Source organism: Rhineura floridana, chromosome 5 (genome assembly GCF_030035675.1).
Source record: "Rhineura floridana isolate rRhiFlo1 chromosome 5, rRhiFlo1.hap2, whole genome shotgun sequence".
Lineage (NCBI taxonomy): Eukaryota > Metazoa > Chordata > Lepidosauria > Squamata > Rhineuridae > Rhineura > Rhineura floridana.
The window spans coordinates 139,986,828-140,002,732 of record NC_084484.1 but is presented as its reverse complement, the minus strand read 5'-3'; the positions used below and the strand labels follow the sequence as shown (position 1 = coordinate 140,002,732).

The 15,905-nt window shown below is 41.7% G+C and overlaps 1 protein-coding gene across 3 annotated transcripts in view; it reads right to left on the bottom strand.

The window, feature by feature from the left end:
• Positions 1-15,905, bottom strand: part of CMSS1 (cms1 ribosomal small subunit homolog) — a 359,816-nt gene that overhangs the window by 6,948 nt on the left and 336,963 nt on the right. For all 3 annotated transcript variants that reach the window (XM_061628232.1, XM_061628234.1, XM_061628235.1), the window contains 4 exons: positions 10,878-10,961; positions 3,755-3,884; positions 1,491-1,550; positions 132-234 (listed from right to left, as the gene is read on the bottom strand). In XM_061628232.1, coding sequence (XP_061484216.1) covers positions 132-234; positions 1,491-1,550; positions 3,755-3,884; positions 10,878-10,961 — 377 coding nt within the window. The remainder of the gene's footprint in view (positions 1-131; positions 235-1,490; positions 1,551-3,754; positions 3,885-10,877; positions 10,962-15,905) is intronic.

The window sequence follows — 15,905 nt, the reverse complement described above, 5'->3', positions numbered from 1 at the left end:
GTCTGAGCTATTACATCCGGGACTAAGACTAGTGGAAGACAGACAGTGCCTGGGTTTTGCCTTTGATTCATTGGTTTTAGGCAAAACTTCAGAAAGGGTGCCAGCTTCGATTACGTCGCCTAACAGCATACTTGATGAGTTCCAGACAGCGAAGAGCAGAGCTGCAGATTATCAGCATCACTACCGACTTCTTCTCCATGTGGTTTTTACGAAGCTTGGCCCATTTGGGGCAGACTGCAAAGTGGAAGAAAACATGCCACAGGAGCACTTATGCAAAATGTACAGCAACACCGAATTACATAAGAACATGGATCTTACATGCCTAGTGGCTGTCACGTGTTTAAGCTTGTTCCATTTTTTTTTTGGTAAAACCCACATTGCAAATAAATTTCTGAGACTACTCACTCTAGACTGGCAGGCAGGTGGCAAATGGTATGGCCAAGCAAAATCATTGAAAACGTTATGACACATTAATGGACAAGTTGTCCAATCTCCCAAGCAATTAAATCATAAATTAGATCTTTATCTCTCTCCATGTGGGTGTGTAAAAGAAAAATAAATCTACAACCTAAGTTGCAGCTTACTCTGCTAGATAGCAGTATAAAAAGATAAAAAATAAAACATAATAGAACAGAAATATATCTTTTGTATATTGTCCAGATATTTTCTATTTCATTGCTTTATAAATATACTCTAATTTTCTATAAATGATACAAGTCCTTACTTAGATCTTTTTTAGTATGTAAGTTTGGTTTAAATACAATAAAACCTTTCCAAATGTATTCTCCCCAATTCAGAATCTGGGAATCATTTTGATGATTTCCAGTATAAACCTAATGATAATTGGAGTGCAGTGAGTAAAATGCTGTGTATTATCATCACCATAGTTTTTATTGTAAGGAGTTTTAGATCATGTTTGTTGGTAAACACAGTTGTGAAATTAAACAATAGCAATACAACATTAAATGCAATCCTATACAAGTCTACTCAGAAGGATGTCCTAATTCCATGAGGGCTCTTCACAGATACAGGGCTGCAGCCTTAAAAGACTAAGTAGGTTAAATACACATTCTAGTTCCTAAACAGGTGGCCTGCAACCCACACCAAGCTCACTGAGACATCACCTTCTCTCTATTTTCCCTTATTGCATCAGGAAGTGATAGACCATTTGACTATTTAATTGACAGGCAGCATTAATTGAATTATATAATTGTAATTGGGAACATTTACTATCCACTAAGTACCTAAAACAATAAATTTTGTTGCTGAACATTAAGAGAACTATTTCTATTGCAAAATATTAATGGTCTGAAGGAAACATAATCTAACCATATGAAGAATATATCTATACAAAGAACTGAATGTAGAATAAGGAGTATTTTTATTTAGACTAGTGGTGGAAATCTTGGTTTTATTATAAATATTTCTGGAAAAGAATGGACATTAGAGTTCTACACACGCAGTGCCTTTAGAGTCAATCAGGTACTCACTTTCTTTCAGGTAGGAAGAAAAACTGTGGGTGAGGTCATTTGCAGGGAGGAAACAAGCTTCTGAAACCACAAGAGACAACTATTGTTGTTTGGTATTATAACAAAGACATCAGATTAAATCTTCCAGGAATGCTTCTTTGCCAAAAGCTAGGCAAAGTGCTCTTTGGGAAGGCAGAGTTTCACAAGCACTCTTAACTATTAACAAGAAGCTTTAAAATGGATTAGCCAAATGATGGGAACAACTTTTTGTCCAATTTAGATTCCTTCATATTATATCACCATACAGCCGCCTCCTGATTTATTCTTAAACATTTATCCTTTGCTGAACTGGCTGTATATGCTATGGTATGCTTGCAACTTTCTTTTTCAAGACCTGAATCAATAAGCAATATCACAAAACAGTATGGTTCAACTGTACAGTACAACTTCCAGTTCATAAATAGGTGGCCCACACCAACCCTAGCCCAGTCCAAAACAGCAAATCCTATACTTTCTGGGTCTCCAACCCTTACAAAACAAGATTCTAAATCCTATTGCTTTACAACTGTGGTATTACTAAAGTTAACCGGAAATTAGAATGCATCATTAAGAGATCAAAAACATCTTCCCCATTCTTCTTTATACAGTTCCATTACTTTACCTTGGGTGAGAGAGGATTAATGTTTTCTATATTGGAAAACAACTTCTCGACATTTGACTCCAGGATTTGGCAAAATCTTGACTTGGCAAAAAGCTCAAAGGATTGGTTCAACACTGAACATCTATTGTAGCACAATACTCAGAGCACTCAGCCAGGGAGGAAAAGGAGCAAGATGGTGGAGCCAGTTTGGTCAAACTTAAATCTGGACAAACTAAGATTTTTGCACAAATATTTATTTTATGTTAATCTGAGATTGCAGTCACACATCCAGGACAACTGTAAATGTCCTAGCCAACCACCCATATGTAACTGCAGAATTCTTTATTTGAACGTAGATAAACTTTTACTCATGTGAAATTCCATTTGAAATGCCTTGAGTCTGCGCATAATACAAATTTGGTCTAGAAGCCCCAATGTACTCATGTTTCATGTGAAGGCACTATTAGTGTGGACTGGTGCCTCCATGGAGAGGCTGCATATGGGGCCACTGCAGATTACAGGATTCTGGATATGTGAAAAAAGTGCTACCACAATCACTTATCAGCCATACCTCATTGTGTATATGGAGGTACTGGTTCACACAAACCGCACATCTCCATAAGGCAGAAGCCATGTACATTTCTGAGGTGCTTATATGGAGGGCATCAGCAAGAGTGGTCTCTTGTCACTTTTGTCAGTCAACACCTGGGAAATGTCTCCAATGACCACTTTTCTAATTGGCCTGGTTTGCACATAATGCTAAAACATGGTTAATAAACCATTGTTAAAGCTGAAGTGTCTGGCAGACAAAGCTTGGTTTATTATGTCACGGAACCGATAAAAACACAGTGAGAGCAGCTGAGCTTTAAGAGCAGTTTGAATTTTTTGCTGCTCTTCACTTGTGGCTTTGTAGCTTTTGGGCAATGACAGCTTATATTGGGAGCAAGGCATGGAAGCAACAGCAAGGAGTTGCTGCAACAGCACTAAACAGGCATTACCAGACTTATATCAGAGAGCAGCAGGGACTTACTTCTATGGGTTAATTCTACTTCTTTCTAGTTAAGGTGATAGCTGTTTCTAGGAGCTGAAAGCATCTTCTGAAGCCATTGCTTATCTAATCTCCTTAACCTTGGTGAAAGTGTTAACTGACTGCTTTGCTCTCTTAGAGGTTCACTGACTTTTAACTGTTCCACAGCTAAATCTGGGCTGGGTGCCCAGGCAGATTCATCACAGCTTCAGGAGAAAGGAGGAGGGTTTCTGGGATTTTCTCAGCAGTTCTGTTAGGAAGCCCAGACACTTCTGAAGACCTTTCCCCTGTACCTCCTTCATTCCTTTCTGCAGTACTGGCAACCCCCTCCCCAAGATCTGTACCCTACTCTTCATCCCACTCTTGCCAAGGTTCTCCTTGGCCCATAACAAATGGTTAATGTTAACTAAGGTTTATAAATCAACTACAAATCTTGGTTAATGAGAAACTTTTAGCCATAGTTAAGCTGCTGGGCTAGGTTCAAAGATAACACTATGCCATGGCTTAATAAATCATGGTTTAGCATGCATGAAACAGGCCACTGTTTTGATACAAACTGATACAAAATATCTCTATTGTTCTCTCTGCTGGTACATCTTTGATAGCATCCTTTATTACCTGGCAGTTGTAGTTCTTCTAGTTCAATCACTGAACGTTTAGCACCAAAATGTTCATTAAGCAGTTTTTGTAAGTCTTCAGGAACTCCTGGTTTTGGAGATGATTTTGCAAGTATATCAGAAATTTTCTTCTAAAGAAATAAAGAAGAGACACATTCAGCATAGTGGTTTCACCTTTAGTAATCTTGCTGATAAATACAGTGTACTTTTTATGTAAGAACATAAGAACATTCAGCCTAATAATGATAGGTCTTCAAAACCTTATGGATTAAGGCATTAGAATGCAGTCTAGACACTTTAGGAGGCTATGGCAAACAAAAAAGTAATTTAAAAGATGTTGCTTTTTAGCACAGGAAAAACAGCTTTAACTTTCTTGCTTGTGCATTTAGTTTCTGCAGTGGCCTGCAGAATGTGGAGCCACATGGAATGGCAGGTTTTCATCCCCAACTCTCTCACTCATGCCCCAAAGTACTGTTCAGCTGTTTATCAAACTTCTATGGGATTGTCCCACGCAACCATTTTAAAATTCTCAGTTAAAGGGATAGGTGAACTGTTGTGCCTTCAAGACTCTAGCACCATATATTATTGCATTTTCCCATGAGCCCAGGAATTTCAATAAATTAAAGCTTTGCTTTAAGTGCAATTATTATCTGCTGGGCAGTTCTCAAAGTGATGTTTTACATTTAACACAGCATACATACACAGATAAGAATCTGACAAAGATCAATGGGACTCACTTCACTTAAAATCTGGGGGAGGGAAAGAGCACTATTTCATGCGGCTATTACATCATTCATTGAGTCACTCAATTCCTTCAGGAAAATAATGGTACTCTGGAGGGTGATGCTGATATTAACAAGAAATTCCATAACAGTAAGAACAAGGCCACCTGAACATATTCCCTTCCTTCAAAGAGAGCAGTGGGGGAAAACATTCTTCACGCAGGAAGTTTTATTATTTTGCTTCTAATTCATTCCAGATGGCAAAGAGCAAAAGACAAAAAGAAAAAAGAAAAAAAAAGAATGGGTTGGGGGTTGGAGAGAAAGAGACATTTGTTGGGACATCCAACCAAATTACTATGATATCCATGCCATATTGATTTCCTTAAAACTTGATTATGCTGGGATTCAGTGCTATATTCTAGCAAGCACCAAAACTGAGATTTGATGCCAGTCTCCAAAACAAAACAAGACAAAAAGCTTCACCTGGAACAATTTTTTATATGGATATCACATCCTTGCAGGAAAACAGCATGCATATCTGTGTCTATACCTTCATGTACAACAAATGCACCCAAGTCTCTATTTCATATCTAAATAAAAATGTATCACATTGCAGTTTACAGCACCACAGACAGGTGGTGCTGTGAACTGTAGCATGAATGTTCCCCTACCTACACACCACTTGCACTGCCCGCCATTGCAAGCAGATGAAGCACCAGTGGCAGCCTGGCTTGGGGGGGTGAGAGTGGCTGGCTGGTGTGCTGTATGTCCAGGGAAGGCGACGGTGTGGGGCAGCAGCAGCCGGGGTAGGTGGCTGGTCTGCGGCCTAGCTGTGCTGCATAGCAGCATTGTTTGTCTAGGGCTGCGATGGCAGCAGAGGATCAGGCAAAGCAAGCAGGTTGAGCACCTTCTCAGTGGTGGCCCCCGAACTATGGAACAGTCTCCCTGAGGAAGTACGCCTGGCGCCGACTCTGCTTTCCTTCCGGCGCCAGGTCAAAACCTTCCTATTCTCTGAAGCATTTTAAGTTACATTGATCTAATTTTAATAATGTTTATTGTATTGTTGATTGTATTTTAATATTATTCTGTTATTCATTGTATTTTTATACTATTTTATGTTCACCGCCCAGAGAGCTATCGCTAGTCGGGCGGTATATAAATTTAATAAATAATAATAAATAATAATAATTGTCTGGGGGAGGTGGCAGAGAGATTTGGGGGTTTGATGGGGTTGGGGGCTCGTGAGCGGAGTGAGCAGGGAACAGAGCTCCCCTAGTAAGAACATATTAATTCTTCTGGATCAAATGGAAGGCCAATTTAGTCCAGCATCCTGTTTCCCACAGTGGCTAACAAGATGCTTGTAGAAAGTCCAGAAGCAAGATATGAGGGAGCAGCCCTTTCCTACTGTCGTTTCCCAGTGACTAGCATTCAAGGGCATCCTACCTCTGAAGCTGAGGAAGCATGTAGCCATCATGTCTTGCATAAATCTGTCTAATCACCTTTCAAAGCCATCTAAATTGGGGGCCATTGCCACATCTTGTGGTAGAAAGCGCCATATTTAAATCATGCACTATGACTAGCTTCAGCTTCCCAACACATGTATTCCCTGTATATGCAAAGCAAAATAGATATATGCCAGATTACTGGCTGGGTTTCCATTTAATCTTATATAATCCTTGTTCTAAAACAGCTACATTGATTGCTGTTCATTTGCAGGCTCAATTCAAGGTCCACACTAGTGTTTAAGCCTGAAACAACTTAGGGCTCAAATACCTGAAAGGCACCTCCTTCCCTACAGGCACGCTCAAGTGTTAAGATCAGCAGAGGAGGCCCTCTTGGTAGTTCCTCCACCCTCAAAAGCTTGGGGTGGTGGTGGCCTGGGAGAGGGCATTCTCTGAGGCAGCCCCTAAGTTGTGGAATTTCCTCCACTAGATGTGTGTCTGACACCTTCATTATACAGCTTTCATCCTGTGCTGAAGACATACCTCTACCTTTGCCTTTGACACTTGAAATATATATTTTTGGGATCCACTCTAGTTGTGATGGCAATTTGTTTTAAGCTGTTTGTAATGAGGATGCACACTTTAATGTGGTGAGGGGATCTGAGAGTGTCGAAGAAGCTGAGAGCAATGTCCTCAGGAGTCTAGACCAAGAGGCTAGACTTCTAGGAGGGGCACCCAAGGCGGAATGGTCAAAGCTGAGACACCACACTAATATGCATCCAAACTCAGAGGAAGACAATGGTAAACCACCTCTGAATACCTCTTACCATGAAAACCCGATGAACAGAGTATCCAAAGGAGGTCACTGATTTATAGGGTCACCATAAGTCATAACTGCCTTGAAGGCACAGAACAGCAACAACAATGTGTTTTATATTGTGACCCTCCCTAAGACTTTCTGGTGAAGGGCAGGTAATAAGTATCATCATCATCCCATTTACATGCTATTGTCCTGTATGTAGCATATCATTACTTGTGAAGCAGCCCACAGTACTAGGGCCAACACAAGCCTTTTCCTAAGTTGCTTTTGTCATCTACCCCAGAGCAAACAGTTGCTCCTTTCTTAGGAACACCATGTGCCACTCACTGTCAAAAAAAGGAAGTGGAACAAGATCTACATTTAGCCTGGTAACTCTAACTCCCCCAAGAAAACAGCCTAAACACAGATGTTTATATAGTTTACTTCAGAATAAGTGCTTTATAGTATGCCAGCTGCATTCATTTCATCACTACAAGCCATCATTTCAACTATAGTGGCATCTCCAGTTCTGATGTCTTTGTCAGAGCTTATCTACCTCTTCAGACAAGGTGGTTCTCATTTTGCCAGAGGTTACAAAGCCTGACATGAAATGAGAACACTAAGGACATCTTCATGTCAAAATATAGAGCAAATGAGTCAAATCAGATTCACAATCACTACGGTAGGGCCCCACTCCTACGGCGGGTTACATTCCAGACCCTTGCCGAAAAGCGAAACCCGCCGAAAAGCAGAACTCATTCAATAGAATGGTGCCTGACACCCGAAAAATGCCATAAAAGCAGAACAAGCGCCGTATGAGTGGGGCCTTACTCTAATTGGAAGCTGCCGTATTAGCGGAACGCCGAAAGGTGGACCACCGAAAAGCGGGACCCTACTGTACTACACTCTACAGAAACAGCAGCACTATGAAGGACTAGCTTAGGTAGCTTTAAAAGGGGATTAGCCAATTTCATGGAGAAAAGGTCAATCGATGGTCAATCAAGTTATGACAAATTGTTTTGCAGTATAGAGTGCTCCAGTTCAGGGTTCCAGCTAGCTAGCTATGCCCTTTTCCAAGATCCTGCAGTCTATTCCCCCTGCTCCCCCGTTTCCACCCCCTTCCAACTGTTAGTCAGTATTCCACAGGCACTGAGCATGCTCAGTCTTTATTGGGGTGCTTTTGCCCCCTTGTAGGGTTTTTGTCCCCCAAACATATTTTTGCTTACTTTTGCAAATGTTGGGGGTGTTCTCAAACTGGCTGATATCTCCCTCTTATGTGCGGATGGTGCTGTTTTGCTATACCAGGATCCAGGCTAGGAGAATTTGTTCCCATGCTACATATACTGAACCTTCATGTTCAGAAGCAGTACGTGTCACGAGCCACACCATTCCAACTGGACTGGAGTGCCAGTGTTTGACAGACAAGGAGGTAGTGGAGGAGGCAGAAGAAATGAGTGAGCTGGAGTCAACTGGTGGTGGCAGAGGATGAGGACCCAGCTCCCTTTGCCTCGGGTTGCTGGGGAAGGGGAGCTGGAGGTTCTAGCTTTCATCCCCACCCCAGAACAGGACATGCCATTGGAAGCCAAGGGAGCCGCCAACTCAACAGGAGGGCGGCAGAGCAGGAGGAGGCACCCAGGGAGCAGGTCACAGTTCTGTCACCAAGGACTTGTCACCTCTTCCATCAGCATGAGCAGCTACAGGCTCCTCACAGAAGTGCCCGTCTCTGCATTCAGTCTTCCTGCACAGTGCGAGAGCCCAGCAAATGAGCTCACCACACCTTGCTCTTTTAAAAGCTAGGTGGGAAGAGCATAGAGACTTCTCAGGACATCTTCGTTGGTATTGTCCAATCTAGTCTAGTCCAGATCCTGTTCTCAGACTCTTGATTTGCAAACCCCAATATACTGAGACACTTGCTGAACCCGCATAAAGCCTTCCTTAATCAATCTCTCTCTGTTACTTGAAAGAAATGAGCAAATATTAACTCAGAAAGAACAAGAGCCTCATATTTTACTTTCTCAGCAGGAAGCATATTGGATTCACACACTGGAGACAGTAATCCTTAGTGGTTTGAACAAGCTATTTGATTTATCAGCATTTTTCTAACAAGTTCAATGTCATAATGTCCATTTCCACTTTGAATAGTTTTGATTGGTAGACATGGTGTTTGGTACAAATAAGACATTGTATAAATTGAGAGAATGTTTGGGTGAGTTTATTATTTCCTTTCGCTTGTGGAGTGAAGGCATGATTTCAGACAGCTTGTTTTTTATATGCACAGCTGGTAACTAGTAAGTTGTATGTGTAATTTTGCTCAGACAGCAAAAGCAGAAAGAAGGTCTGCTTCAAGCAAAGGCAGGAAATGAACTGCCACTCCAGGGGAGGGAGACAGAGCAACTTCCTTGGAGTGATAACATTTCCTGCCTTCGAGCGCTAGGAGGCAGTAGTATAGTGGCAAATTCAGAAGTGCAGGGTCTCTTCATGATAGTCACAGCCATGCCATGCCCCCTCCCGTCTCCCTAGGGTTTTTTTTGCTGCTGAGTTAAGAATGAGATCCTTGTTAATGCCTTCCCCCACCAAACAGATATTCCTAGGAATCAATGAGCATGAAAGAGGAGCATGTTAGCTACTGAGAAGAGTCTTCTCAGTGGCTGACTTGCATCCTTTCACTCTGATTGGCTCCAATCAGCAGAAAAGGACAAGGAAGCATATTAGAAGCCTTTTCTCAGTGGCTAACACTCTCCCCTTTCATGCTGACTGGCTCACAGGATCCTGGAGACATAGAGCCCGTGCTGGGACCCTGCTCCTAAAAAAGTAAGAGGTCTAAGACCCCCTGAGACCCTGGGGTCTAGAAGGAACACAACCTACTTGGAGGTGTCAGAGTGTCCAACAGAGAGTTATATATATCTTTCAGGAAGCAAATTTTCCATAAAGACACAGTGTTTGAAGAACTGCACCTGTCACACAACTATCTTGCGAAGTCTTGATGCTTATCATGGATTCAGGTCGAAATCCAATAAACTTTTTCCTAAGGAATTAGAATCTGTCAATTATATGCAGGAACTTGAGAGACTCATAATTAAATCAGACTTTTCTTTCTTTTTTTCTTTTTTACTGGAAATCCACAGTTGTTGACGGTTTATACTATCCACTATAATTTGGTATTTTGTAAGTGGTTGTAAACCTGTATTAGTATAAAACAGATACTATTTTGTCATATTTGCATAGATGGATAGATAGATCTCAGAGCAGTTAAACTGGTTCTCTCTCTCATTCTATATTGCAGAAAATTAACAAGGGGGCTACCTCTGATATGAAGAAATAGAATTAAAACACATTTTAATGCCCGCATTAGTTTGTCTTTTTATTCCATTTCCACATTCTATGCCACATAAATGACAATCAGAAATGCTTCACTGATTATTATAATGTCTTAAAGGCACTTGCAAAAATATTTGCAGTGTCTGTTCAAGACAGAGATGGGGTACCCATTCTCTGTATGAGCTGAAAGGTAACCCTAACTGCATCATAACTGACTGTGAGAGGAAAGCACCACCAGAGTACTCAAGTCACTACTTCTGGGCTTATCCAGAGCAACAATGGAAACGTAAGCACATATCCTTGCATAGAATAGCTAGAAAGTTGTGATATCCAGACTACCTAATTAGCCAAAGTTAATGTATATCTCCCTCTCTCTCTTCGTCTCCTTATCTCTCTCCATACTTTCCTACACTGAATTTCTCAGTTATGTGCTGAATAGGTTTTTCCCCAGCTCGAATACATTAATGGAGTAAAATGAAACTGAGCAATGTTTATCCCAAGGATGTAGGAAAGGTCTCTTCTCTTTAATAAAAATATTTCCAATGGTTTAAAATAATACTCAGAATTAAAGGGGGTAGGGGGATAAAGCTTTCAAGATTTTTTAAAAAATCATCTTTGTGTTGTCATGGAACAATTCTGTTTTATCTTATAATCAGAGCTTGGAAAAGTTACTTTTTTAAACTACAACTCCCATCAGCCCCAGCCAGCATGGCCACTGGATTGGGCTGATGGGAGTTGTAGTTCAAAAAAGTAACTTTTCCAAGCTCTGCTTATAATAGCAAATACCCCTGAAAGCTTCCCAAAAAGTATTTATGTTGTGAAATGGCAATTAAAAGTTAGTACCTTTCTTCTCTTCTTTGGCTTCACTTCACTTTCTCTTTTATCCTGAGGCTCTTCCTTTTCTGCAGCAAGAAAACATTCTGTAGGCTGAGGGGCGGAGGGGGAAAAAGAGAAGAAGCTTAGCATTTGGGCTGAGTTACATCATCATTAAAAAAACACTTTAGAACACAACCAAGATGGTGTGGGAATCAGGCACATGTTTGGCTGCCAGGAGCTGCCGGAAAATGAAAAGATTCTGGATCATGCTCTGTCTGTCCAAGTCAGCATGGATAGGGATTAGGGAAGAAACTGAAAACAAACTGTTGCTGGAGATAAGTAGGAAATTGTTACAGGAATAGGGCAGTTTTAACACTAACAAACAAACAATTACTAGCTTCATGTAAGATAATGAATGAACTATGCTCATGCTAAATATGGGATTTCCAGCTAGTTAACTGCAAGCATTAAACACTAGGGAAAATAAAAACACTTGGCATTACTTATGTAGACTAGGGTTGCCAGGTCAGAAGCATCCCAAACCCTGAGATTTCAAGGGCAGGCCCTAGTGATGTTATGGGGTGGGCCCTAGTGATGTCATAGTTAATGGCCCCTAGTGATGTCATTAAGCATGATACATTAAGCATCAACCACAGTAGCTTGGAACATAACACTCAAACAAAAAAAAATTCTCGGATTGAAAATTAAGATAGAAATCTTAGCTAAATGAGGGTGTTTCCAGGTCCAGCTAGAGTGACAGGATCATTCCTTCTCACCTGCTTAGAGAGCTTGGGTAAGGAACATTTCACCTAGCCTACGTGCTTCTAGCAAGAAGGTTTAAGTGCCCTCAGGCCAGGCCAGACACCAGAAAGCCATTGGAGAAAGAAGGGAGCCTAATGTTGTGGAGGTGTTAGATGGGAGCACTCAGGAGTAAAGATGGATGCCCCTGAAGGATGCAATTGTAAACATACTTACTAAGGGCCTAAGCCCCATAGAATTCAACAGGACTTACTTCTGAGTAGATATTGTTAGGATTGTGCTGTTGATAAGGCTTGACTAGGGATCCTCTCCAACAATATCCATATCAGAGCAGGGTTGGCAACCTCCTGCTTCGAATGCAGATCCACACCATGCATTTAAAGCACATTCAACATCCATTTGATGCACATGAATCCCACCACAGAATCCTGGGAACTGTAATTTATTAAGGGTGGTGGGAACTATAACTGTGAGGGGAAAACTACACTTCCCAGGATTCTTTAGGGGGAAGTCATGTATTTTAAATGCTAGTTGGATGTGCTTTAAATGTATTATGTGGATCTGCATTACTCCATAAACTTTCCCTATGTATAAATCATTTTAATTAAAAATTTAAATGGAAATCAGCTACAAAGTGTACTGGGTGACCATGGGCTATGCTCCATCTCTTAGCCTAATCTGCCCCTCAGGATGAAAACAATAGACCATGACCACTCCGAGTAGGGGGGCACACTTAAAACGTAGAGGAAATAATAATTTGTAAATAATAATTTACAACCATAGTGTGAAATCATACATATCAAGACATAGTATGAAGAAATATTTATATAAGCATGAATGTCAAAGACGTTTATTATTTACACAACCTGTAAAGATATTTATAGTGCAATCCTATGCATGTTTACTCAGAAGCAAGTCCTAATGTATTCAATAGGGCTTACTCAGACAGGGAAGCATGCACAGGACTGCAATTCAGTGATGAGGAACTTCACTCACCCAATCCAAAATTCAGAATCATGCCACTCTAAGCTGTTTTGCACCTTTTTAATATTTGTTTTATGGTTATTGGATTTTAAATGGCTTTATTTCTTGTTGTGGGCTGCTGGTTTCCAACCCTACCTCACAGGGTTGTTGGAAATATTCCATATACACACACACTGGAGATGTAAAAATACATACACTCCATATAATAGTTTATTGTCAAAACCAGTTGGCCATTGCAGAACATTTTTTTTTTAAAAAAGTATTAGTTTCCTGCCAAATAAAAGCAGTGGCATCTAAGTAAGCCCTGCCTAACTGCTTAAAAGAAAAAGGATTGGAGGGGGAGAGAAAGATTTTCAACACAATCCTTTTCTATGTTCACTCAAAAGTCCCACTGATTTTCAGCACAATGTTAACCACGTCTACTCAAAAGTAAGTCCTACTGAATTTAATGGGGTTAACTCCCAAGTATGTGGAGTTAGCATTGCAGCTTTACTCCCAGAAATAAACATACTGCGAAGATTTTCAAAACAGGTTATGAAAAAGAGAAATAGTTGCCCTTTTCAACAGTCCAGTAAAATTTAAACTTGTTTGACTCCTTAATTAGAAAAGTATAACACTGCAGCATGTACACTTTTTAAAACTTCTGTTCAAAAATTATTTGAAAGATAAAAAGTAAATATACCATTTTTGCAAGTAATTAGAAAAATCCTGCATGTACACTTTTACGTCTACCAAGATCCTGCTGTGATCTTCTGTTGTAGTGAAATCCTATGCACGTTTACTCAGAAGCAAGTCTCAATCCTGTACAGATAAAGTACTCTTTATGCTGCTGAAAGCTATGTATTTACTGAATTCCTGATGTGAGACAAGCAGGAAAAGTAAACTGTTCTCAGAACCTGAAATGAGGTTTAGCTATTTCTATTGTCAATCACAACCCTGACTTCACTTATTGGCTAAAAACCTGAACAACCGGTACCAGCAGAAGTTGCAGGGGGCGGGGCGGTGGCTAACATTTTGGTTTATATCTTTTGAACCAGACCACCTGGAAGCTTATTTATTTAAAATGAAAGCTAAGAGTCTGGAGATTAAGGTGAGTCACCTGGAGACCAGATGACCCCCAAAACTGGAGTCTCCGGGCAAAAAACAAACACCTAGCAACCCTAATATAGACTATTGAGTGAACAAGAAACACTGTGAAAATCTATTTTTGCGCCCTGCCAATTTAAGAGTTTCTGGCACTTTCACACTTTTTGCTTTATTTGAGGCCAAGAAGGCTCAGAACCACTAGAAGAGATCCACAATGGAACGAAGCAATTTTGAACATAGGAAGCTGCCCAATCTTGGACCACATAAACACCATTCATTTATTCCACTTTAAACAGTCATGGTTTCCCCCAAAGAACCCTGGGAAGTGCAGCCTGTGAACAGTGCTAACAGTTGCTAGGAGACCCCTATTCCCCTTCATAGAGCTACAATTCCAGAGTTCTCTGGCAAGTGGGGCAGATTGTGAAACCACTTTGGAAACTGTAGCTCTGTGAGGAAAATAGGACTGTCTTCTGGACATTAAAATGTCACCAACACAGAACTATAGCATTCTAAAAGAAAGCTTTGATACAGAGTATTAGCTTGAACAAGCTGAAGGAGTAGTATATACTAAAACAAAACAAATCCATTAAAAACCCAGTTGTTTTATATTTATTGATTTTAGCCAAAGGCTTTTGCAAATAGGCAATCAGCATACAAGATGTTTGACAGTACATCTTGGTGAATTCCACACCTGCATATCACTTTTAGGTAGGGATGTGCTCATCCCCATCTGCCCACTCCAAAAATAATTTGGGCTTTTCAAGTGCTCCAATTTAAGACTCAAAACACCTCAAGGGGAGTGTCTAGTTTTTGACTACATGTTTCAGATTCTATGCTGCTTTTCTCTACGTGCTTGTAACTCTAAAGCAGCGTTCACCAACCTAGATGTTTTAGACAATTCCCAGGGCAGGTGCCAGGCATGACTGGGCCTTGGGCACCTGCCTGCCCTGGGCCCACAGTGCCTTGGCCAACCCCCCCCACACACAGGTGGCACGGGGTAATAAGCCTGCCCACACATCCCACCTACCATTAACTAAGACGGTGGTGAAGGCGTCAGCCCCTTAGGGAAGCCCTTGCTGCCATCTTGGCTGATGGCAGGCATGCGCACACAGCGCGCACATAATTCACAGGGACAGGAGAGGTAGGTGGGGCATGTCTGTGGGCTTACTGAAGCCTGGGCTGACTGTATTGGGGGGTGCCTGGGCTGACAGTATTGGGGGGTGCCTGGGAGCTTGTGATCTGTGGTAAGGTCAAGAGCTGCTGCTCCTGCGGACTGCAAGTGCTACCCTCTCACTGTAAGGAGGAGCCCCTCTAGGCCGCAAGAGCCCTTGGCCAGGGCCCAACCTGGCCACCCTCTGCAACCAGCCCTGACAACTCCTATCAGCTCCAACCAGCATAGGTGTGCTGACTGGGGCTAATTTAAGCTGCAATCCAAAACATCTGGGGGGCACTAGGTTGGCAAAAGCTGCTCTAAAAGCTTACAAAACAATAGTATGTGAAAAAGAAAAAACTGCAACCACGTTGGAATTATCTATGAAAGGGATCACCAGCTGCTGCCCACAAGTACAATGACATGGCATCTGCAGGTGCCAGGTTAGTAGACGTGCATTTCTTTGGTATTTTGGAGGGCTGTTGTTGTTGTTTCAATGGCAGACACTTCCATCACCTGTGGAGGGCTTTTCTGATGTGTGTGCATGATTAAGAGACATGCACTTGGACAGAAAGGGATGTATGTATGTGTGGTCGGTGTGTTATATGTGGCCTGGGTGAAAGAGGGAAAGATACACTAGGGAAGACAGAGAGGGAGAAATGCATGTGTGGGCTGTTGTCAGGGTGCAGGGTTGGGGTCCTGAGGATTCAGAAGAAGAGGAGGAAAGGGAGGGGGCCATTTCGCCAGAGCGGAGTGAAGGAGAAGAAGAGGAAATTCCAGAGATAGAGTTGCCTAGCAACGGAGACCTTGAAAGCTTCACAGTCTCAGAGCCTTCCCTTGAAGTTCCCACGCCTCCTCTTCTCCGAAGTTCAGAACAGGTGGGGGAAGAGGGAGGGCCTCCTAAGTCAGAGACAAGCAAAGAAAAACCGCAAGACAGTTTAAAACCTGACCCCCTCTTTCCCCCATACTGGAGTCGGAGACTTCAGAAGGGGAGGGGCCCGTGCTTCCCCCGTCGCCGCATACTCGAAGACAGTTGAAAAGACAAGAAAGGAGGGGGGGAAGAAGGGTGGTGACTG